Source organism: Haemaphysalis longicornis, unplaced genomic scaffold (genome assembly GCF_048455015.1).
Source record: "Haemaphysalis longicornis isolate Haplotype H1 unplaced genomic scaffold, Haemaphysalis longicornis Haplotype H1 scaffold_7, whole genome shotgun sequence".
Taxonomy (NCBI): Eukaryota; Metazoa; Arthropoda; class Arachnida; order Ixodida; family Ixodidae; genus Haemaphysalis; species Haemaphysalis longicornis.
The window spans coordinates 140,029,719-140,054,307 of NW_027526422.1; the positions used below are offsets into that span (position 1 = coordinate 140,029,719).

General features: G+C 48.3%; 2 protein-coding genes across 3 annotated transcripts in view; both read right to left on the minus strand.

Annotated features, from left to right (window-relative positions):
* Nucleotides 1–304: 304 nt before the first annotated feature.
* Nucleotides 305–24,589, minus strand: part of LOC144147073 (uncharacterized) — a 45,951-nt gene continuing 21,666 nt past the window's right edge. The window contains exons 1-5 of one of the 2 annotated variants that reach the window (XM_077679113.1): nucleotides 19,049–19,207; nucleotides 9,624–9,685; nucleotides 4,851–4,946; nucleotides 3,240–3,263; nucleotides 305–433 (exon numbers count right to left, since the gene is read on the minus strand). In XM_077679113.1, the coding sequence (XP_077535239.1) occupies nucleotides 377–433; nucleotides 3,240–3,263; nucleotides 4,851–4,946; nucleotides 9,624–9,685; nucleotides 19,049–19,205 (396 nt within the window). In that variant the 5' untranslated portion in view covers nucleotides 19,206–19,207 and the 3' untranslated portion in view covers nucleotides 305–376. Of the gene's footprint in view, nucleotides 434–3,239; nucleotides 3,264–4,850; nucleotides 4,947–9,623; nucleotides 9,686–19,048; nucleotides 19,208–24,589 lie in introns of those variants that run through there. The other variant, XM_077679112.1, reaches the window with a different exon arrangement.
* Nucleotides 15,348–16,692, minus strand: LOC144144791 (uncharacterized). The gene is made up of 2 exons (XM_077676295.1): nucleotides 15,976–16,692; nucleotides 15,348–15,377 (listed from the first exon to the last, which is right to left on the minus strand). The coding sequence occupies exons 1-2, from the start codon at nucleotides 16,690–16,692 to the stop codon at nucleotides 15,348–15,350; spliced, it is 747 nt and encodes a 248-aa protein (XP_077532421.1).

The window sequence follows — 24,589 nt, forward strand, 5'->3', positions numbered from 1 at the left end:
TGATTAATTTTGACCACCTGGCGATATTAAACGTGCTCCGAAATCTCACACTAGACTGCATTAGGACATTGTCATAATTACTACGAGAGTCTCATATGCCATTGGTGCTTTATTTGTGTACTTCGCCATTCCGGATCTCGCCTTTTGTGTCTGAATTTTACTGGGTGTTCGTGTGAAGGTGAAACGCGATAGTTTGCTGTGCTGCTAGTTTATTGCAGCGACAAAATTCCGTTGAGGAACCTGCGCCTTCCGAAGCTTGCGATCATTACAAAGGACACGCACTGGGAATTCAGAATAGCAAGCATTGAAGGGAAGCAGTGGTACCACGACCATAGTTTATTGACTTAACACGGTGTACAATCCTTCCGTGGGTGAACTAGAGGGTCGCCCTGCAGGTGGCAAAGTCAGCACGAAGTCTGGTCTTCTCTTGCGCCTGGAAATACAAGGAGGCACCATTTTAGTTAAAGAGGAGGCTCTCTTGTTCTTTTATTTTTTGCACAGTTTTTATAGCAAAGCTTTACTATTTTCATCGCTTGGTCTCGCCGCGGATGCGCAAATTCACCTTTTGAGCGTAAACGTACCCCCTGCGCCGCACCCTTCGAAGCGCGTCGCGTGATTCGCCGGGCCCGCTTTCGGCGCTGCGCACAAGGCCCCGCTTTCTGTCGTTCTGCTCATCTAGCGGCGCGGTCACCGCGGTTTCAGGTGCTAAGCGGCTGATCGACAGCCGACCAACCTCGCCGCCTCCCACGCATGCGCCGCTGCGTCGTCTCGGGCTACGTGACTCGTTTTGCGCCCGGCGAAGAGAAACACCACGTTCGCCGGAAATGAATGCAAGCTCGGCCTCCTTCAGAGAGCGTTGTTCCGGACCAAACGGCGTTGAGCCGTGTTTGGCAATACAGCTACATCAAAGGTGAACAAAGCGAAACCCAGACTCAACAAGACTACCTAAGCCAAGCTTCTGGTTTGCACCAAGGTTTGCTGAGTTAAGTGCCAGCCATTTCTTCTTACGACCCCTGCTGTTTTGAAACGTCTTCCTGCATGGTATCTCGGTGGGTAATACTGTTGCGGGTTTGCCGACCTAAGCTGTCGTTTATGAATGAAGCAGGAAAAAACCTACGCGGACGACCTTTCGCTGCGCGTTCAAAGTTTCCAGCAGGACTAAAGAACATCGTAGCTATTGTTCACTGGACGTATGGAATAGCTAGGGTGTAATGTCGGCTCTGAAAATGCAATTTCAATTTGGAGGAGTCTTGAAAAAACAAAAACGTATATAATTTAATTTTCTCCTAACTTGGCTGCCACCAAAGCAAAAAAAAATACTCTCTGGCCTAACGTCATACCGTTGGGTCGGCACACAGCGGGCACAGCTCTTAAATCTGCATTGCTCACTGTGCGAAAGGTACACAAGAATGCCCGCACCAGGGCTATTTTTCTCAGGCACCGGTAGGTGTGATGAGGCCCTGTAATTTCCCGTCCCTCGAGCTTGTGTTGTTTGAGCGTCTATTACTTGAATCAACAAACTAGGCCAACTCCCTCGGTTGAGCGGCGGGAAGGAGAACTGGCCAGCTCGAGCGCCGAAGAACAGCTTCGGCTGATTCACCGGGCTGAGACGGCTGGACGCTCCAACGGGGTCCTGGACTGAGGAAACCGACCACTTGGCTTTTTTTCTTTAATAAAGTTTAATCTCTCTCTCTCTCCAATTTGTTGACAGGCGTATACACATGTTCCTTATAAGGGATGCAATTTTGAGCCATTGTGATGCCTTTTGCCTAAACGCCGTGAGATTTAGTAGTTTATCGCACGAGCAAGCTATTTATGAGCACTAGCAGAACAGGGTCAAGTGAGTCTTTGCAAATACATCGCTCGTGCTAAAATGCTCCCTGGCCCTTCGCCAAACAAAGGCTAGAAACGTCGTCAAGAGCAAAGTGATCACGATTTTTTAGTGGTTTGCTAATGAGTGCAGTGCAGCGCTTTTCACCAAATTACACTTGAACAATTTTACTACACAGGAAACTCTTTTTTTTTTGCAAATGAAACGAATACGTTCTAGGCTTTATAACATCACTCTCGAGCGCAGCTGTTCTGGACGTCGTGGTGGATTGCGACGGAAAGGAGGTCGAACAGTGCCCATACCGAAGCAAGAACAAAAAAGACCACGTTGTAGTTTGTCAATCCTCCGCGATTATTCACGTGATTAGCCTCGTTCTTCTGCCGCGCTGCTATTTTCTGAATTGGCCGTACCCTCGGAGGAATGTTTGTTCAGTAACTTCTGCGTGGGCTGTATAAATTTTATGATATTGAACTTGGCCAAGGCGAGCATTTAGCAGTGCTACTTTTCAGCGCGAAGTGCTTCACCGTTAGCCTGTGCGCGCGTGATACAAGTTTGGTGCACTGCGGTGAAGTTTCGTCTGTGATGTTTCGCCAGCGCATCGAAGTTTCGACAAGCCGGGGACAGGCTGGCCACGCCCTCGAGCCGTTGTGTCACGGACAACAGCGCGGCAGATGCGGGAACCGTTCGAAATATATTTAGAGCAAAACGTGTTCCAACAGGCCCGCCGTGCGTTGGACCCTCCCCTTCTCGTCGTCTCTCCCCGGCACAGCATGCATTGGCTTCTGCAAGCGCATCACGTGACTTACAAAGTTTTTTGTTTGTTTGTGTTTTTCGGTGGCGTTCGCACCACGCTGCAAGGCTGTGAACCGTTGGGACTTGTGGTTATAAATTCTCGCCCTTCGGCTCGTGTGACAGCAGTTAGTCGGAGAGCGCCAAAATTTGAACTTGTATTCATCGATAGCATACTATCGATGGGAATAGGTGCAGTCACGAGAGTGTTCGAATCGGAGGCAGCTCCGTTGAAACTCGCCCACAACTCTACCACGGTATTGACGGAGGTTGGTTCTGGGACGACAGCCATCGAATGTACTCTGAGCACAATATCAAGGATATATGGTTCAGATGACTTAAGCTCTGTTTGCAAAGTTTACAGCATATTGTACGTCACCACTAAAGTGTGAATTTGCTCACAGTCGTCTATCGTACACATTGCGGGATGAATTGCACTGCTTCGACGCGTCATCATCTAGTCCGCATTCGGGTTGTTCGTATTTTACGCATGCGTAGCCATATATGACCTCAAATCGCTATAAGTGATTTTCACGTGCGCACAGCTGGTGAGGGAGAAAATGTACACTGCGTGTTCAGCTCACATTAAGCATGCAAGAACTTCGCAGGACGAACTTACCGAGAAAAAGTCAGCGTGCTGCGCCTGCGAAGAGAAACCGAAAAAAACAACGATTATCCGGCACCATAGCTAGCGAGATTCAAGGAATAGGAACGCGAAGAACAAGGGCGTTCGCGTGACTTCTTTTTTTGAAAGTACCCTTGAAGGCACCGGGAAGGGGTATTACAAAAGCGGGGGGGGGGGGGGGACAACTTAAAAACCGAAACAGAAGTATGAACCATACTGTAACACACTGAAAAAGTGGTACGAAATATTCTCAGTGAGTCTACATACGTAGGGAAAGCACATCAACTGAAGTAACGTTATATAAACAAAAACAATGCAACATTTAAGAGAGAAAGGATCTAGGTGACACTAAATGGAACAGACAAACATAACAGTGTTGGTCACGGAAAGTGTTTACACGCCTGACAGGGCTCTGCAGCGCTGCGTAGTTACTGATGATGGCAATGTGGCAAGACAAGTCGCTTATTTTAGCACACTCTTAAGGAAATGCCGAATATTTTTTTCTCGTTGTTTTCCGCACTCTCAAGACGTATTCTCCGGGGCCAACATTTGCCGCTCATTTTCCTACGCGTTTAAATGGGCAGATATCGTCGGGGTCTTGATTAACGCAGTTGAGTTCCTTTTCATGTTGCCTTGTAAGCCAATTAAAACGGTGCGAAACAGACCCCAAGGGAACAACTTAAAAATGTTCCGACAGTTCTTCTCGTTCCCTGCGGCAGTGATACTTGTACGGCAGTATGAGGGAAAGAACAAATACAGCAAAATCTAAACAAGCTTCAACCCATTGTGAAATCTTCTAAAGCAGCGAATCTGTGGGATATCTTTACAAAGATTCCGCTCATCTTTCGCTTCTTTCTTGTGCGTAATGGTATAGTTGTCCAAGCAACTAATTGAAATATAATTTATTTCCGCGTAGTTCTGGTAAAACAACAGTTACAGCCGTGTTCTGTATCTATACTCCCTCCGTAGGTGACCCTGCATGTATTGGCCGCGGATAATAATTGTGCAACTTTACATCTTCACTGCGAAATAAATACGTCAAGTAAACGAAACTCGATGTAACGTTAGTGTACCTGAGCGGCTAATTGTCCTTAAATGTGTTTCGGGCTACGTTAAACGCCGCAAGAGTTGAGCCATTTTCTAGAATCATACTCTCTCCGCCGATACTATGCAAACCCCATTAAAAAAAGCCAGGTTATAAAAGACCAAGCTAACAGCGATCCCCTTACCGACAGCTTCGCCTGTCAAAGGAAGTGCATTTCTAAGAAGACAGTTTTCCAGGCGCAACATAAGCCGTCTTGAGCGAAATTACGATGGTCATAGGACCTTTTTTTGTATGAAGTTTTTCCATACGGCAGCTGCTTTCTGCCCGACAGAGAGCGTTACATGAATCACGATACCAGTAGATGCTATCGCCAAACCCTGACTTAGAACAAGCAGCTCCAGTGTTAAACAACGCCCGGAAGAATCGTCTTGGCTCTCGGAGAGAGCGCACGTCCAGGCGACGCGCTGGGGGAATGAGAAACGCGTGCTTCCAGGGGGACACGCCACAAGCAAGATGACACTGCGGGATGGCGTGCTCGGCACACCAGGAACCACACTCACGTGGGTGTCGCTGCTCAGCTCACAGATCTTGGTGAAAACGCACTGGATGTCTGCACACTCGACCTCCGTCTTGATGTGGCGGAACTTTGCGAGAGTCTGCGATCGTGAATAAATACAACATACAAGTTGCTCTAGATTATTAGACTAGCTCACCTAGAACCGAATACAGTCAAACGTCGCTACGACGAATGCTTCTACTACGAAGCCGCCTGTACAACCAAGCATTCTATATGGAACACGGATTCTATACGGCCTGGCAGTTTCCTCTGTTTTTTTATGTATTGTGAAGGCCACTACAGCGGAAACAACTACAGCGAGTTTGTCTGTCGAACGAAGAAATTTATGCGTTCCCAATCGCTAAATTATTGTTTCATAACGAATGCGCCTAGCCGTCCACGTGATAACGCTCAGCTGATAGGTGTGCCGACGACAGTGAGTCGTCCAGTTCGACCACGGAACTGCAGGAATCAATGAACACGCTCAGTGCGTGTTGCGACACAGCATCGGTTGTTACGGCCGACAATTACACCTCGGAGGACGACCAGATCCCGGTTTGCTCAGACTTGACAACTGACGACATCGTGGAGGCCATCAGAGAGAAAAGGGACCCCACAAATGATTATGCGATCAGTAATGAAGAGCTTGAATTGGTGCCAAGTGCTATGACTACCCGCGGAGCGCTAGCTGCAGTTGATGCGCTGCATATATATATATATATATCACGTCACTCTCTCACCTCGCGCCCCAGCACGCTGTGAACATTTATAGCATCAGGTCAGCGGTGGTTGAGCATTCAGTACGTGCTACTGCTGTGCAGAAGAAACTTGTTCACTTTTTTCACCAGTTGAATTTTAAATCTGATGATTGTTTCAGTATGCTTATGTGATTTATAAGGGGTCAGTGAGGCGCCCGACACATACGACGAATTGACGTGTACAACGAACCAGTTTTCCGCCTCCACAGGCTTCGTTATATAAGTGTTTGAGGTGGTTGAGGTGTTTGAGTGTACACGTAGCTTTTCTAAAAGGGGGAAGAAAATTTTGAAAACGTTAAGACAGGTGGCTACACAGCGCAACTCCTCCCGGATGTGGTTAAAACTGCGGGCCGAATATTTTAACGATTAGCCTTCTGAAATTCATAAAATCTTAACTGGCAGTTTTTGTAGTGTCATGTTTGAACGTTGAACAAAAAAAAAGAAAGCTGGCAAAAATGAAGGAAGCTCACACGAACGCGTCAGACTTAAAGGTAGGAAGCTGTACGACACCTTCACGAACATCACGACGGTCATTAAAGTCAACGATTGCTGCCTATTGGCTTCTTCTTCACGGCTATATGTGTGTTGCTATAAGTGTGAAGTTCTTTAATTGCTTTGGAAGTGATAACCATTGGATATCACCTCGGAGGGGCGCGCGCTATGACGAGTCTTTCTCGTTCCGAGCAAGTGTTGCCACAGTAACGGTGAATGCTGGAGTGCTTTTTAGCTTTTTTTTTTTTGCCAATATTGGCCAATCTCAAAAGTGGGTATGCTTGGCTTGCAAACGTGCGCCGATGACGCTGCGGGGTCGTCGCGATGCACGCACGCACGAGCGACAGGCATTTTCTTGGTTTTGTTAACCGCTGCGCAGTCCCCGTGCGGCCCGCGCTGAAATGCGCGCGCTGGGCAGTTTCTTGGTATTTTTAACTGCGGACACGAAAAATTACGATTTGCTAGAAAGCTTCGTTCTTAAACATGAAGGAAGCTCACACTAACACGTAAGACGTAAAGGTAGCGAAGCTGTACGCGACCTTTACGACTATTACGACGGTTTAAGTCAACGATTGTTGCCGATGTGCTTCTTCTTCGCTGCCGCAACGACCTTTACTCCCTCATTGTTGCAATAAGTGTGAACGTCTTTCCGTTTTGGGGGTAAAGTGATAACCATTGAATGTCCTTTGGAGGGGCGTACGTTACGACGTGTCTTTCTCGTTCCGAGCAAGTGTTTCCACGCTTGCGGGGAATGCGGGAGTTTTTGTTTTTGCCAGTCTTGGCCAATCTCCCCAAGTGGCTATGCTTAGATGGACAGACGTGCGCAGGGGACGCGGGCGGTCACCGCAAAGCACGCACACACGAAGGCTAGGCTTTTTTTTAAGTGCGAATGCACTTCTTAAGCGACCCTGAATCACGCGTCCACCGCCGTCCGTCCATCCGCACCACATACCCACTTAGGGCGATTGGCCAAGAAGAGTTTTTAAGTGCGAAAGCGACCCCACCACATACCCACTTAGGGCGATTGGCCAAGAAGAGTTTTTAAGTGCGAAAGCGACCCCACCACATACCCACTTAGGGCGATTGGCCAAGAAGAGTTTTTAAGTGCGAAAGCGACCCCACCACATACCCACTTAGGGCGATTGGCCAAGAAGAGTTCCTTAGCATCACCCGTGCATTCGCACTTCCCCATGCTCCCCTTCGGGGAAATGCGGGTGAATTTTTTCGTTTTGTTGACGGCCCGATGGTCGCCGCTGTACGCGCGTTCCCGTGCGCACGCTTGGCATTTTCTTTGTATTTGAACTGCGGACACGAAAAATTACGATTTGCTAAAAAGATTTGCTGTTAAAACTACTATGGGATCCCAACCGATAGATCACGCGGCCACCACAAACGCCAAGTTTGTTTCGGTTTCGGTGAAATACCTGCTGCAGTACTTGGCCCAATAATTGCGCGAGTCTTGCATAGTACTGTGGGAATAGCCACATTTATTATGACCCTGTGCGCGGTTTTCCAGCGCAAAAACAACTCGGGGACGGCCATTTTGGCTAAAGTACGTATTTTTAATTGTATGCAACGTATGACGTACGCAGTCTTCCCTGGCTTCCACCGGACGGTGCTACTCGTCCGCACTTGTCGCGACACAGCTATGAGAGCCAGCTTGCGGGGGGCTGCTCGTCGCCAACGCCCACGCGGGCTAAAACGGACAATACACTTGTTTTCAACAAAGCATGACTACTGATCGCGGCTCCCGTGAATAAACATTTTGCTTAGCGTAGCGGTCGGGAGCAGCAGAACATGTGGAGCTCGGTAAAGCCCGACTGATTTGGCCGAAACTGTCGAAAGTGCTTGATACGTAGTAGCGTCTTATTCGGTTGCTTCCATACCGCTTTATATCACCGCTATCTTTCGGTTATCGTGACACTAAGGAAGGCAAATTTGTAGTTTCGTCAGCGATTTCTCAGCAATTAAGACATCTCCCTCCAACAAAACAACGCTAGAACAGTTACGAGAAGGTGGAACTGTCGCTTTTAACCAACTTGCTGGTTCTCTTCAGTGTCCCTTTAGATTAGTGAAAGTTTTCCAGTACCTTCCGGCCTAAAATTGTGAACAATATTGAGGCAACAACGAGCGCCTATGCTGCAATACAGAAATTCTCCCAACTGTGCCCTTCATGGAGAGTACGTGCACCTTGATTCTACACGGAGCATCACCATTTGGTTCAACCACTTATCTTTTAACAATATTTCGCGGTTTTTTAGAGGCGCATAATTCGTGGTATCTACTGGACATGGACACAGCTAATAGGCACCAACAATGCTCACTCATCTCTACAGTGTTTATATCTAAAATCATAGGCTGACAGCAAACGCCGCCAGAGTGAGGACACGCAGATTCAGCTACACGGGCGCCGCCGACACCTATCACAGCGGCGGGTGACAAAAGTAGAAGGCAGTGCAGAATACACCGGGGCAACCTGTCTTTGCACGGTTGTAGGGTTTCTGCAGGTCATCTCGGCCTACGCTGAGAAGTAAAGCACAACTTATGATAATCGGCGTCATAATTGTAGCTATGAAATGTCATTCAAGGCACACGCAGCGCTTATTCGCCCCACACGGTATATGTGCCCTTCTGGAATCTATTTTATCCGCAAAAGTTTCTGAAGGAATCGTGGCATTCAGTTGAATGTTTCATACCACCACCAACTCGTTAAATGGGCAGTTTCCCGCGGGCCCGTACTCACGAGCGATATAAAACTATTTGAAGGACGAAGAGATAAAGATGAACATCCTAATAAAAATAACCTTGTCGTCTGCCCACGGAGATCCGTGACCAAGGGGCCAAAGTGTGATGTACATTTGCAAACTTGGGCCTTAATTCCCAGCCAAACTGAGTTGAGTAGCGGGGTTGGGGCTGGCGCGCGCATGCGCCGTTTAACCCTAACAGAAACGCACCGACGGGACGTTGTCGGTTGTCCTCGCCACGTGGAGCAGTGCTTTCTATGCTCACCCGGACGCATTGACTAAAACGCAGCCCGCTTCATGGCCGCACGGCACTGCCTGTTCAATACAGACTCCGATGTGGACAAAAAAACATGTTAAAATCGCGTGATAAGTGCTTTTGCGAATCATTTTTTTCGTGTGTACATTCACACATAACTATGGCGGAAATGCGGTCGTAAGTTCACTTCCAAGCAAGCCAGCCACTTCTAATTCCAGGCTCCAAGATTTAAGTCGTCTTTGCCTTGCTATTTGCCAAACTTTAAACCTTAACTGCTGAGATTGACCATTGGGGAGAATAGTCGAATGTCCCCCCGAAAACGAGCAGTTTCCATGAAACACAGACATTTCTCTTTGTCGAGAGCGCCTGACGTTTTTTCCTGCGCGTGACGCTTGCGTTTATGTAGGAATACATAGTAGGTGGAGTTTGGCTCTGTCCACACAGGAGCACATCTAAAAAAAACAGCAACTTTAAGTAGCCATGTTTCATCAGGTGCCATTAAGTTCCAGATACCGCTACGGACTCACCAATTCGCCCACGCGAGCCCTCAGGCATTCCACAAGCTCCTCCCTCGATTCGGCTGGAAGGCCTGCAATTGGAAGGAGCATGGTTTAATCCAACGCTGCTAGGATAGGTTCTATTTATGAAATGTAGAGCCACGTCATTAAATGTGTCACTCAACCGGCCCCCGATATTCGTACTGTCCAAATGAGCCTATCTTCGAGATTTGAATTCTTCCTTGATGCGATGCTACCATGTGCAAGTTTTCGCTACTGCAAAAACTCTTTGTCAAACCGAAACCACTGCTGGAAAAAGTGTTTTTCCAATTTGCTGCTGGAATGCTTTACAAAAGACTGAGGTCGTGAGCATTAACTAAACGCTATACTCGAAGTGCCTTAAGTAATTGCTTAAAATTTATGTGCCTTAAATAGTGTAGGGCCAAAGTGAAGTATCATTTTCAGCAAACATTTTATGATGATTAACACTGTATCGAATAGTGGCATGCCTGTGTAAGTAGCAAAATATGAAGGAAGCTCACGATATCACGTAACGCCAGAAGGTAGCGAAGCTGTACACAGCCTTCACGACCATCACGAACGTTTAAGTTCAGGATTGCAGCCGATTTGCTTCTTCTTCTTCGATGCCAAAATGACATTTGCTCCATCATTGTTGGTATAAGTCTGAGTTATCATTTTTTTTTGTTGAAGTGATAATCATTGGACATCACCTTGTAGGGGCGTACGCTATGCTGTGTTTTTCTGTTTCCCAGCAAGTGTTACCACTATTATGGCCAAGGGTTGGAGTTTTTCTGGCCAATCTTGGCGAATCTGCCAGTTAATCTTGGCTTGACAAACGTGCACTGAGAACTCTGGACGGTCACCGCGAGGCAAGCACGAACGAGCGCTTTGCATTTTCTTGTTACAGAAAAAAGATTTAGCGCAGCGAAAGACACGGACTATGAAAACGACGGGACGGGTGCTAGCGCCCGTGCCGTCCTTTTTTCATTGGCTGTGTCTTTCGCTGCGATAAATCTTTTTTCTTTCTGTAAAATGAAGCAACTCGCCCAGCAACACATATGACGGCCTTTTCTTGCTTTTTTAACTGCCGGGCCATCGCAGCAGTCTTGGCCAATCTCCATAAGTGAATAGGCTTGCTTGACGAACGTGCGCAGGTGACGTTGGGCGATCGTTGCGAGGCGCGCCCTGGCGAGCGCTAGGCATTGTCTTGGCAGAGTCCTTCAATGCTTTGAAGGACTCTGGTCTTGGTTTTGTTGAATGCCGGGCGGTCGCCGGGGGGTCCGCGCTCACGTGCTCGCGGTCGGCAATTTCTTGGTATTTTTAACTGCAGACACGAAAAATTACGGTTTGCTTAACAGCTTCAGGGTTACTATATCGCAATAATTTTTTACAAGTTGTTAATTGCCACCAGCACATCAAAATAGCTTCTCGCGAATTCGTAGATTACTATGTATTATAAGCGAATTACCAGAAAGGCTCATGTGAACATATTTGCATTGAAAATACTCATTTCGGAATAATAGCCATTTAGACAAACAAACCCACCGGGGGCTTTTTAGTGCACAACCAGAGGTAACCCTACTATGCATTGATTGTTTCTGTATATATATATAGGGAGCAGTAGAACTTTGAAGATGGTAGAGAACACAAGAAAAGAAAACTTTGAAGAAGGTAAAAGCACGATTGTTGCCAACGTTCCAGCAAAGCGACTTGCTTTCGCCCTGACGAAAGCTAGTCTCTTAGCTGAAACGTTGGCAACAATCGTGCTTTTACCTTGTTCAAAGTTTTCTTTTCTTATCTATCTATCTATCTATCTATCTATATATATATATATATATATATATATATATATATATATATATATATATATATATATATATATATATATATATATATATTGTAAGGGGGATTATAGCTGGGGACCGGCAAGACGCTTGGAAAGAAGCAGAGACCAGAGACGGGTAAGGCAGCGCAGACCGATGTCTCGGTGCGTTCTCTTAGAGCGAGCCACGCGATGCTGACCGTGCCTCTTCTTCTCTCGCGCAGCACCTTGCACCTGCCATCATCATGCGGCCCATAGTAGTCCTTCCTCCGCTACATACCCCGTCGGTTGTACAGGGGAGATTGGCGCACACTAACCGCAAGGTATGTCGTCGTGTCGGAGACTACTATCTCCAGTACAATCACCCCCCGCCGAAAAGAGGAGCCATCCTGGCGACTTAAGGGGACGAAACCACGAGGGGATCGTAGTAGGGCTTCAAACGTTCAACGTGCACTATTTCACGACCTCGACGACGAAGGTCTGAGGTGGGAGTCACGGGCTCGACGAGGTAGTTCACGGGCGATGTTTGTTCGAGAATCCTATATGGGCCGTGGTACTTAGCAAGGAATTTCCCCGAAAGACCAGGATTGGGGCATTGCACACGAAGCCATGCAATTGATCCAGGTTCAAACGTTGGTGCAGCGGCGGAGCAGTCATGTCGAGACTTCTGGCGTCCTTGGTCGTCTGATGTGAACTTGCGAGCGAGCTGTCGACATTCCTCCGCGTACCTCGCCATCTCGGAAACAGGGGCACATTCAGAGGCGTCGGGGCGGTAGGGCAAAATAGTGTCGATCAGGCAAGACGGCTCACGTCCATATAGAAGAAAAAACGGTGAAAAGCTTGTGGTCGCTTGCGTGGCGGTGTTATATGCGTACGTGACGAAAGGTAGCACCATGTCCCAATGTGAATGGTCGGACGATATGTACATGGAGAGCATATCTCCAAGGGTGCGGTTGAACCTTTCAGTCAGGCCATTTGTCTGGGGGTGGTATGAAGTCGTGGTTCTGTGGACAATCTGACATTGCTTTAGCAGCGCCTCCACGACGTCAGAGAGAAATACGCGGCCTCGGTCGCTAAGCAGCTCTCGGGGCGCACCGTGGCGTAAGACGAAACGCCGGAGTAGGAAAATGGCGACGTCGCGTGCCGTTGCGGTGGCCAGGGCGGCTGTTTCGGCGTATCGAGTCAGGTGATCCACCGCGACGATGATCCAACGGTTGCCTGATGGAGTGCTTGGAAGGGGTCCGTAGATGTCAATCCCAATCCGATCGAAAGGCCGTTCCGGGCATGGTAGCGGCTGCAGCTCTCCAGTGGGGTGTCGTGAAGGGGTCTTACGACGCTGGCAGTCAGTGCACGAGCGAATGTACTTCGCGACGAACGTGTACATGCCTCGCCAGTAGTAGCGTAGGCGTAGGCGCTGATATGTCTTTAGTGTGCCAGCATGCCCACACTGGGCGTCAGCATGAAACAATGCGCATATCTGGGAGCGCAAGTGACGCGGTATTACTAGCAACCATTTGCGGCCTTCTGCGGAATAGTTACGCCGGTATAGGAGCTCCTCTCGAATGGCAAAATGCGCTGCTTGGCGCCGCAGTGTGCGAGATGCGGAAGGCGTTGTAGGGTTTGCAAGGAAGCCTAGTATCGAAGCTATCCAAGGGTCCTTCCGCTGCTCGGTTGCCATGTCGTCAATTTGTAGCGACGACACGTCGATGTTCGACACCAGCGCTGACGTAGTGGCTTCCGATGGCAATGGCGAACGAGAAAGGGCGTCTGCGTCGGTGTGTCTTCTGCCTGAGCGGTAAACAACACGAACGTCGTACTCCTGGAGCCGAAGTGACCAGCGGGCCAGACGTCCGGACGGGTCCTTCAGCGATGCCAACCAGCATAAAGCATGGTGGTCCGTGACTACTTCGAAAGGGCGGCCATAGAGGTAGGGTCGAAATTTACTAATTGCCCAAACGATTGCAAGGCACTCTTTTTCTGTAACGGAGTAGTTGTATTCGGCTTTTGTCAGAGCGCGACTTGCGTACGCCACGACATACTCGTCAAAACCAGCCTTGCGTTGAGCCAGGACAGCGCCGAGACCGGTACCACTGGCGTCCGTGTGAAGTTCAGTGGGTGCGGTAGGATCAAAATGGCGCAATATCGGCGGTGATGTCAGAAGCCTTCGTAAGGTCTCGAACGCTCTCTCGGAAGCCGTTGACCAGTTTAAAACTTCTTTGGTGTCACCGATAAGCTGCGTCAATGGTGCGATGATAGACGCGAAGTTCCGGACAAATCGCCGAAAGTAGGAGCAAAGCCCAATAAAGCTTCGAAGCTCCTTCATTGTGTTCGGTTTAGGGAACTCGCGAACCGCACGCAGCTTGGCTGGATCTGGTAGGATGCCGTCTTTAGATACCACATGACCTAATATAGTAAGTCTGCGGGCAGCAAAACGGCATTTCTTAAGGTTCATTTGCAGGCCAGCCGAAGTAAGGCACGTAAGGACTTGGTCAAGTCGCTGGAGGTGGGTCGTAAAGTCCGGTGAAAACACGACAATGTCGTCCAAGTAGCATAAACAGATACGCCACTTCAGCCCACGCAGAACATTGTCCATCATTCGTTCGAATGTCGCTGGCGCATTACACAGTCCAAAGGGCATGACGTTGAATTCGTAGAGCCCATCCGGTGTCACAAACGCTGTTTTCGGTCGGTCAGCCTCAGCCATGGGTACTTGCCAGTAACCCGAGCGCAGATCTAATGAAGAAAAGAACTCGGCACCTTGCAAGCAGTCCAGCGCGTCATCTATTCGAGGTAGCGGGTACACGTCCTTCCGTGTAATCTTGTTTAGACGTCTATAGTCCACGCAAAATCGAATGGAACCATCCTTCTTGCTGACAAGCACGACTGGGGAAGCCCAGGGACTCGTTGAGGGTCTAATAACGTCCCGGGACAGCATATCGCCTACATGCTCCTCAATAACGCGGCGTTCCTTGGGTGACACGCGGTATGGTCGCTGGCGCAGTGGTGCGTGGTTCCCGGTGTCAACCTGATGACAGACAGTTGACGTGCGCCCTAGGGTTGTTTGGTAGGAGTCGAAGGACGTGCGGAATCGTTGTAGAAGAATCAGGAGCTGGTCTGTTTGCTCCGCGGTGAGGCCAGTATCTATGGAAGGCAGAAAAACTGCCGGATCGAAAGTGGTGTCGGGGCTTAGCGCGTCGAGATGGCCTGTGGCTGACTCGTTCGGGATGTCGACAACGAGGTGTGGTGCAACAACTTCGACGTACCCAAGACATTCGCCGCGAAGCACTCGAGACGGACAAGGAGACGGGTTAGAAATTGACATGATGCTCGAACCGCATTTGATGTCCAGGACAGCGAACGGCAAGAGTAGGTTTGTGCGCGACGAAAACAGACTGGATGGCGTGAAGAGAACGGTGGCGTCCGGAACATCAGGTGACGAGACGGGTACAAGAACGGAAGAGGATGGGGGAATGGAAGCATCTTCGGCAGCAACCAATTTCACGCTTCTAGTTTCCGCCGCACCATCATTAGGTGAAAACAGTTCAACTTCTGCACGGAAGCAGTCGATGACAGCGCGGTTACGTGACAAAAAATCCCAGCCGAGGATGACGTCGTGAGAGCATGAGCGTAGGACGACCAGTTCAACAATGTGGGGAATGGCTTGAATGGTAACGCGAGCAGTGCACATGGCTAGCGGTTGAACGGGCTGTGCGTTGGCAGTACGAAGAGTAAATCCTGAAAGCGGCGTCATCACTTTGCGAATTTTGCGGCAAAACGTCTCATGAATCACAGATACGGCTGCTCCAGTGTCAATAAGCGCGAGTGCCGGGGTACCATCCACAATCACATCAATGACATTACAAGGCGAAATATGAGGACTTAGCACGTTCGACAGTTTCGCAGCTCGTGCCTCAGGAACTGCGGCTGCTAGTTTCCCTCGGCTGCAGGGTTCACACGGGGGCGCATCGGGGAAATGGAACGGCGGCGTGGGGAAGCAGAACGACGGCCAGAAAAGGGAAACCCGTCGGGTGAATACGAAGCAGGCGTTGAGCCAGAAGGAACGGGCGCTGAGTGGGGCTGAGAGCCAAAGGCGGGCGCTCGAGGAACGTCACTCGTCTGAAGCGGTCGGCGTCGGCAGAAACGTGCGACATGTCCGGGAACATTACACGCGAAACATATGGGGCGATTATCGGGCGTGCGCCATGGGTTGGGGGCTTGAGCTGCCGCACGAGGATATGGGAGCACCCGCTGACTTGTGGCGTACTGCAGCGGCTGAAATGTTGCGGGCGGTGGCTGCGCACAAATCGTAGCGTACGTGTAAGGCCCTGCCACCGGGGTAGCGAAGGGTGCCGCCATGGTGGAAGGAATAGGTGCTGCCACAGCCGAAAAGAGAGGCGCCGCCACAGGTGCGGCTGCGGGCGCAGCCATGGGCGAGTCGAGGTGAGCAGTAACGGCCGGGACGAGGTGCGCACTCGAGGATGTAGGGTGGTGGTCTAACGGGAGCGCTTCGGCGACTCGGTCTTGAATTACGCGGCGTACTGTCGTAGGTAACGGGCATGAGGGCGTGGATGCCAATGGCTGAAGGTTAAGTTGACGCGCAACCTCCTCGCGCACGAATTGTTCAATGTGTGGAAGAAGAGGCGCAAGATCAGATGACACTGCAAGTGCTGAAAGTGAGGCCCGATGCGGTTCGTCATTCGGGAAGCACTGGCGGGTAGAAATGCGCTGCTTCCTGAGCTCGTCGTAGCTGAGACACCATTTGATTATGTCTGCAACCGACTGGGGGTCCTTGCTGAGCAACATCTGGAACGCGCCGTCTTCGATGCCTTTCAAGACGTGCTTGATCTTCTCGGACTCGGGCATAGCAGGATTTACGCGCCTACAGAGGTCGACAACGTCCTCAATATAGCTCGTGTAAGTTTCGTCGGGAAGCTGCACGCGCCCACGTAAGCTCTGTTCAGCCTTAAGCTTGCGGACGGCGGGGCGACCGAACACTTCTAAGAATCTCGTTTTGAAGGCAGACCAGGTTGTCATGTCGGCATCGTTGTTGAGGAACCACCGTTCGGCTATTTGAGTAAGGCTATAGCCGACGTTAGCACGCTTCGTCGGGTCATCCCAGCGGTTGTAGGCACTCACTCTTTCGAAAGATGACAGCCAGTCTTCTGCGTCATGATCGTCGGCGCCGGAGAACTTGGCAGGGTCGCGTCGAGGAAGAGATCCGGAGCACATGATGGGTTCATGCTGCGGAGGCGCCATTCCACGATGGATGTCTTGTAATACTGGTCGAATTATGCGCTTGCTCCGTAGTTCCAGGCTGGTAAGGCAAAGGGGAACTGCACCTCCACCACACTGTAAGGGGGATTATAGCTGGGGACCGGCAAGACGCTTGGAAAGAAGCAGAGACCAGAGACGGGTAAGGCAGCGCAGACCGATGTCTCGGTGCGTTCTCTTAGAGCGAGCCACGCGATGCTGACCGTGCCTCTTCTTCTCTCGCGCAGCACCTTGCACCTGCCATCATCATGCGGCCCATAGTAGTCCTTCCTCCGCTACATACCCCGTCGGTTGTACAGGGGAGATTGGCGCACACTAACCGCAAGGTATGTCGTCGTGTCGGAGACTACTATCTCCAGTACAATATATATATATATATATATATATATATATATATATATATATATATATATATATATATATATATATATATATATATAGCGAATCAGAATAGGGAATGAGGGGCTCGTGGAAATTAGACAAATAAGGGTTGGCAGTCAAGAAAACCTCGGAAAGCAAAGGGGAGGATGTGGCAGGTCATTGAAACAGATAAAGAATTTGGAAAGAAAGTAAGTGGAGAAAAAATGCCCGCCAAGTGGGATCCGAACCCACGACCTCCAGAAAACCGGTCTGGTGCGATGACCACCACACTACCGACGGGGCTATTTTTCCCTCCATTTCTGGGGTATTTATATTAAGGTATTTCTGTTTTCTGCGCTTGGGGGTGGTAGCCAGCCCCACTCGGACTACTCGGGGGGAAGGGGACCTTCTTTTTAATCCCCGGGCCGTGACTCGAGTGTCTACGACATGTCGAGAGTGGTCGACCAGCGTTGAACCCTCTTAAGCTCCCTACGGCACCAAGACTGCCAGAACAGAGGCCCTCGCTATGCGTGTAGCGAATCAGAATAGGAAATCAGGGGCTCGTGGAAATATGACAAAAATAAGGGTTGGCAGTCAAGAAAACCTCGGAAAGCAAAGGGGAGGACATGATAGGTCATTGAAACAGACGGATAATTTGGAAAGAAAGTAGAGAATATATATATATATATATATATATATATATATATATATATATATATATATATATATATATATATATATATGTTTATATATGTATATATAAAGCTATTAAAACGACCGCAAAGATCTTTGGAAACTTTCACGGATAAGGTGAGGTTAGTGATATAAGGAGAAAGCCTTCCACTTTCAAATTGAATGATTTTGCTTCAGTAGTTTCAGTGGTATACATCTGATTAACGAAACGGGCCATTAGCGTATAACTAATCAAAGAAAAATATATTTCAAGCTTTTTATCGTTGTTTTTTATCCGAGACTGGTTTCCTACTCGTTGACCTATCCTTCCATGCGCCTGCTTAAAGGAGCCATGAAGAGAAAATACAACTTTGTTTAAATTGAAAGAAGTAGGATTCAGTATCTCACTCAGCTCCATTACAGCCACAAAAGGTGTTTTTTTAACAAAAAACAAAGGAAGACGTATTTGAAAACTTTCAAATTTTGCGCCACAGTGACGTGTTAACTGCAGGTTAGCATTCAAGTGATGCCGTCAAATGGAACTAGAGGCCCCATTACAGACGTCCAGTCATGTGTCGTCGCGACAGGTCAGTTAGGCGGCCGCCCATCGCACAAACAAGGTTCCGTGACGTCATAGAAAAGTTGCGGGAGATTGGCTAAGGGGTCGCGACTGCTTCACACGTTTTCTTTAATATCTCCGTTATTTGTTTGGAGATTGCGATTATATTGGTATCATTGTTATCGGGACTAAGCAGTCTTTCTAATAAACCAAACTTGTATTTTGTCTTCATGGCTACTTTAGGTTGAGTAAACTGCAGCTTTCTTGTTCAATCATTTAGAACCACTTGTTTTAGCTAGCGACATCACGATAGACATTCGAGGACATACGCGCTGCCAGACTCTGCACGAAGGCAATACATAACCCCAACTGACACCCGGTAACAGCATACAACCATACAACAGCAGTCAAATAATCGTGCTGGCCTTGATTGTGCATTTGGGTAAGCGATACTTGAAACTCGCGGCCTAGGGATTTTCGCGGCCGACATTCACGAACGGAGTCATCCGAATTGCAGCTACGTCAACTTAGGGCAGGCGTACGTATTAGTAGAGCTGTTCACGGAGCCAATTCTTTGATTGATTTATTGATTGATTGTACGGTTTAACGCGCCGACGCAACGCAGGAGATGAGGGGCGCCGTAGTGGAGGGCTCCGGATTAATTTTGACCACCTCGGGATCTTTAACTTGGAGCCCATACGTAACAAGTCGTCCCAATGCACGGGCAATATAATGGCGTGCGGCACTCACTGCAGACGCCGTCCTGGGTGTAGGCAAGGCCGATGACGGCGAAGAAGGCGAGGGCAAAGGCAACCTTCATGGTTGGCGGTGATGGTGCGGTGCGGACGGTGGAAGGTGAGAATGTAGCTGTGCCGTACTTTGGAACGCTGGCGTCTTTATAAAGCATCTTGCCCCGATACTGGGAACCCCGTTGCGCTGGCACAATTCATGATAACGTGCTTTCCGAGACCCGTCGCAAGCGGAAAGATAAGTGGGTTTTGGATGATCCACGTCCTCCTTGAGTGCGCGCGTACCTTTTCTCTCGCGTATGCAAAACAGCTGAGGCACAACACTTGTGTGTCTCTGCCCTGAGCACTGCCGTGCCTTCTCCTCCACAAACTGACTGCCGCCAAGACGAACGTATTTTCTTCTGTTTGCGCGACGCGGCAATCAGCACCCCTGGATGCAGTTGATATCGAAAAAAAGCAAGGAAGCACTTAACACAGCTTACCCGTGGAAGTTCGTTTTCCTTACACCTGTAGCTACAATTCCTGCCCAGAAAGCATTTACAGCCGGCGAAATAAGCGTATTTTTCCCTTTCGTGCGCTGCGGTATGAAGCAGTTCCAGAGGTACTTTATCGGCGCCGGGGTAAACGGCTACACACAGACGCCACCCACTTGGCACTGAGACTGAAATGATTTATAGGGACGGCTAAGTTCTCGCTTATCGAAAAGCACCAAACGAAATTTAAAATTGTTGCTTCATGCAGGCATGTGAGTTGAGGTTTTTAATTGAACGGGCACGGTCAGTTTCTGTTTTACAATTACTAGAAACGCTACATTCAACCATACACAGAGTGCTTTGGGCAGTAGTATTGAAAGTACCTATAATACCGCCATAAAACTGGATGATCAACTATGTATGTTTTATATCTTACCTTGATATGTGTCTGCTGCGTTTGCTATGTAATTATTTAATTTTACATTCCCCAGATGTTAACCAACAAAATGAGGCATATTGTGCTAGTCATAAAGAATAATTCACTCGTTTCTTGGGGGGAAGGAGTGCCCCGTTTCATTCTTATTGTTCATGGAAGTTTTGTGAAATCATCCCACTTTCCGTAAACTGTGTCTACAAGTGTTGTGCGCGTGCGCTTCCGTTCGTGTGTATTTGCGTGGGGAGAACACAGGCATTTGCATGCGCATTTGTACGACCCATAGATGCGAGCGCCACCCGGCGACCTTACCTCTGTATCCTCACCATTTTTGCAGCTTTTCCTCACGACGTGTTCCTAGCCCTGGGCGTCTCCTTCAGAAAACCACTGCATGGCATTCCCACCGAACTTGGTTGCGCCGATAATTTTCACCCAAGGCCTTACGAAAACCCATAGGATGAAACCAATAGCAGAATTCATTAGCTGCAAAGAAGCCGAGTTCTGTCGGCTGCGTGCAGTGTTCAACATTTGTAGCCTCACGGCAAACAAAAGTTTCCCCTCATCGCTTGAGATAGTGCGAACCGACGTATTATATAAAATAAGTGACAAAATTATTCTTGACAAATACAGGCCTATTTCGAGTTTAACCATTTTTCTTGATGTCTCAGAAACTTATGCGTTCTAGGTTTACATCTTTTACAGATGAACAGCATTCATTAACAAGCACCACTACGGACTTCGACGTAAGTGTTCTACCAAAATTGCGCTGCCTCGCAAAAAAATTTATACCTGATGGAATAAAATAGACATTGGAATTATTGTAGATATCTCCAATGCCTTCGATTCCCTTAACAGACAAGTATTGTTGTAGAAACTCAATCATTATGGTACACGTTGCAGTTCGCACAATACTATCCAATCTTATTTCAAAAGTCGTGGTCTATACGGCTGAATAAATAATCATAATTACCTAAAGGGGCCCTGAGATGGATTTCAAAGTGTTTTTGTTTGTGTCAGAAAACTACTTATAGTGCTTGTAGAAACAAGTCCAAAAATAGTAAGCATATTCGCTCACGCTAACAAAAGTTATTACCCCGACGAGAAAGAACTATTTGTTGGCTCGGCGGCTTGCGATAACGACATAGTCCGACCTCGTCCGAGGCGAAGCACTCATTTCAGCTTGGCCGCCGGATTGTCCGCGATTTTTGAAGGCGGCGGTCGTTGGTATACAGCGTCGTCGTTACCATGGTTACTTCAGCGAGTGGGTCGCACATAAGACGGCGACGCCCTTTTTTTTTTAAGCTACCTTTTCAGTCCTTACGAATTTTGAGCAGGAGGTACTGGTGATTGCGGAAGTCGACCTTGCAAGCGCGAGAGTTTCCGTGAACGGTAACTTATTTTTACTGTCGCTACATAACGATACAGCGGCCAGAATTTCTAGCGACTGTAACAGCGAGCTCCCTGCGCCTGCGAAATGTACGCTCGCGTCTCGATTAAATTACCGTAAAGTTCCCAGAGAACGCCCTCCCCGGAAACATTGCCCACCTCCTTTTGCGGGTGAAATATTCAATTTAGTGAAAGACGCACCCACCCCGTAAAATCGATGGCTTTAGCGCCGATGAGTGAACAAAGCAAACCAGAATCATTTCTTCATGTGTAGATGCGGTCACTTATTCGTCCTTTCCGTGCTTGACCCGGAAGTTCGCCAGTATCGAATTTTTTCTTGACATCTCCGCAGTTTTGGTTGGCGGTGCGGCCACCTTTTCGTAGTTTTTTGCACCTGACCCAAAAGTTCACCTATCTCGTATTTTTCACTTGACATCACCGTAATTAAATTTGGGTGGGCGTTCTTCCGGAACTTTACGGCACAGCAAATGCAATGCGCTCGGCACTTCATGCAAGCAATCTTAGTTGATGTTGTTTACTACATTCTTGCTAAATGATGATCAGGAGCACGATAAATGGCAATTTTTTTCAGAATGGGCAAGCAAAATTTCTGCCCCTACTCCAGCCTCCCACGCTTGCAATGATTCAGATGCCTTTATAAACTAGCATAGTTTTTTATGCTTTTAAAATCGTGTTGGGCAAGGCAATATAGGTAACTGCGGAATCATTATAATATATCTTACTCATTTTACATTGAAATATTTCGCGGAGGCGTAAATTCTGGTTAATGCAATACTTGGTCCTAATTGTTCCCACTAGATGGCGGCGGCAACGTCAAGTTTTCTATTTTTTAAGCTCTACAGCAGAAGTATACGGTTCTTTTAAAAGAAAATTTTTGTATTGTGAGAGTTAAATCTAAATCGTCCAAGATTCAAGCTATTTCAAGCGTAAGCGAACAGTTCTGGGCCACAAACTTTTGTGTCCTTTGCTTTGAGACAAATTCGCCAGATGTCGCTACTTGGCAGAGCCGGAAGAGGGCGCTACGCTCCCGCAGCTCCTAGGATTTGAGCCACTGGAGAACAGCCCCTCTCACGGCGGCTCGGAACAGCAAACCACGGGGGCCTTGGTGACGGTGGCCAAGAAACGCCTGAGCGAGTGGTGGACCATAGTGCGCCGGTAATTGAACTGAACCGGCAGCAACCGCTCCGCAAAGGCAGCCTGAACTCAACGACAGTGTGTGTGTGCACGTGAGTCATAGTGCGTGATGGACCGTCACCGTACGCACCGGCTCCCCGGAGAACGAAACTGAGCTCTCCGAAATTGTCCTTTCGTGTGTTTTTGTGTGCTGTTTTTTTAAGGTTTGTGTGTGAACAGTTTACACGGTCTGGGCACCAATGTTGGAGCCCGCCCGATACAAAGGGTACGACCACAGATCATCATCATCATCATCATCATCATCGGAATGCAGAAACCGCAGAGTGCAATCCTTTCGTTTTTAGCGGCAGACGGCTACTCTTGGTTAATTTAACACGGTAAACGGCAAAGCGCGCTAAGGACACTAGGCAACAGGTTCATTCAGGAGACCGGTGCAGCAAACCACACTTTCCTGCGATCATGACTTGATGGGAAGCAATGAAATGAAACTTTTTGGCAGGAGTTGTCGTTACGGGATGCGCATGCTCTTTCCCTTGTCGCGACCGGCGCAGAGAATCAGCTGCGACAGCGTTTGCGCTTGAACTGGTTTATCAGCCCGCGTGAGCGCACTTGAGCGTGCGCCTCGTGATCATGAGCAGTGCCCGGCGTCGTCCAAGCGCTGAGTGCGGAGCTCCGCCTTCGTCGTCGGCGCGGCGCTCCCTTGGCACGCCGTTCGTTACCACCTCATAACTGAAACAACGTCGAGGCTACGCTCGCAACACAGATGGTGCAAAGAATCCTTTCGGATGCAGCGTCCAAGGAAGCAAATGCAAAGAAAACTGATGATACTCTTACACCAGACACGGAGCGCTGTGCGATCACGCTGCAAGCGTCGTTGCTCCTGCGCTCACTGTATCCTTTCGCCGAGAACAGAGGAGCGTCAAGCCCGGTTTGGCCCGGTGTGTAAGTGCTTTACACTCCGGTATAAAACAAATATGTGCGACTGTGTAAACGCACACACACACACACACAAAATATGTTTTTTGTAGCTTTCTGATGTTTTTACGCTCGTAAAAAATTGATTAAATCAAGAGCGCAATAGTACGTCACGATTAGTTCAAGAAATAGCCGTTGTGCTTCGATACCATCGACACCTCAAAAACCCCCATCTCAGGGGCCCTTCAAAAAGAGATCTTGTTTACCATCCTCCATGGGCGGTATTTAAAGTTATATTCTGACCTTATATTTCAAATCAGAGTAAAGCTTACTGTTCAAATCGATTCTTCCTCAGTTAAGTTTGTATTTGGTGTATACGATACCAGCCTATTTATTTCGGGAAATATTTGTGAAGTTTTGATTAAACGGCGAAATGATATGTGGCTGCGTCATCGTGAATGGGCAGTAAGTAATAGACTAGCAATAAACACTGGCAAGACAAAGGCCGTTATATTCCGAGCAAAAGTTAAACAGCTGACCACAAATGAAACAATCTTTAAACGGCTGTCCACCTAAACAGTAAACAGTTTTAAGTCGTTTGGAGTGCCCTTTCCTGACATACGGTCTCTAACTTGCATGAAGGTGAAGTCGTTACAAAACTATCACGCGTCACAGGTCCACTGTTCAGTTACAGAGACTTACATACCCCCAAAAATAAAGTCTTATTATAGTAATCACTGTTGTTACCTTTCCTTTCATGCTGTTTTCCTGCATGAGGTACCGCTGCATCTACAAACAATATTATTAATTTTATCATTTATTTTTAACAGACTGCAAGCTTATTGAAGCGCCCAAGCAGCACTGCCATCAAAGTCAATTTCCTATTCATAGTGCACGTTGCACAGTGAGTGAAATAGCTGGAAGACATACAGGAATGCATCAAAGTCCCACGAAAATACCATTAAAAATGCGTGCCGATTACGATACTCCCGAATGCGAAGTTTGTGCTCAGCACGAACTGGAGTCTTCTCAGTCCGGGCGCAAAACTGATTGGTTGATTGATTGATTGTAGGGTTTAACGCGCCGACGCAACGCAGGCGAGGAGTCGCCCCGTAGCTCGGGGGCTCCGGGTTAATTTTGACCACCTGGGGATCTTTAACGTGTGCCGAAAACTCGTACA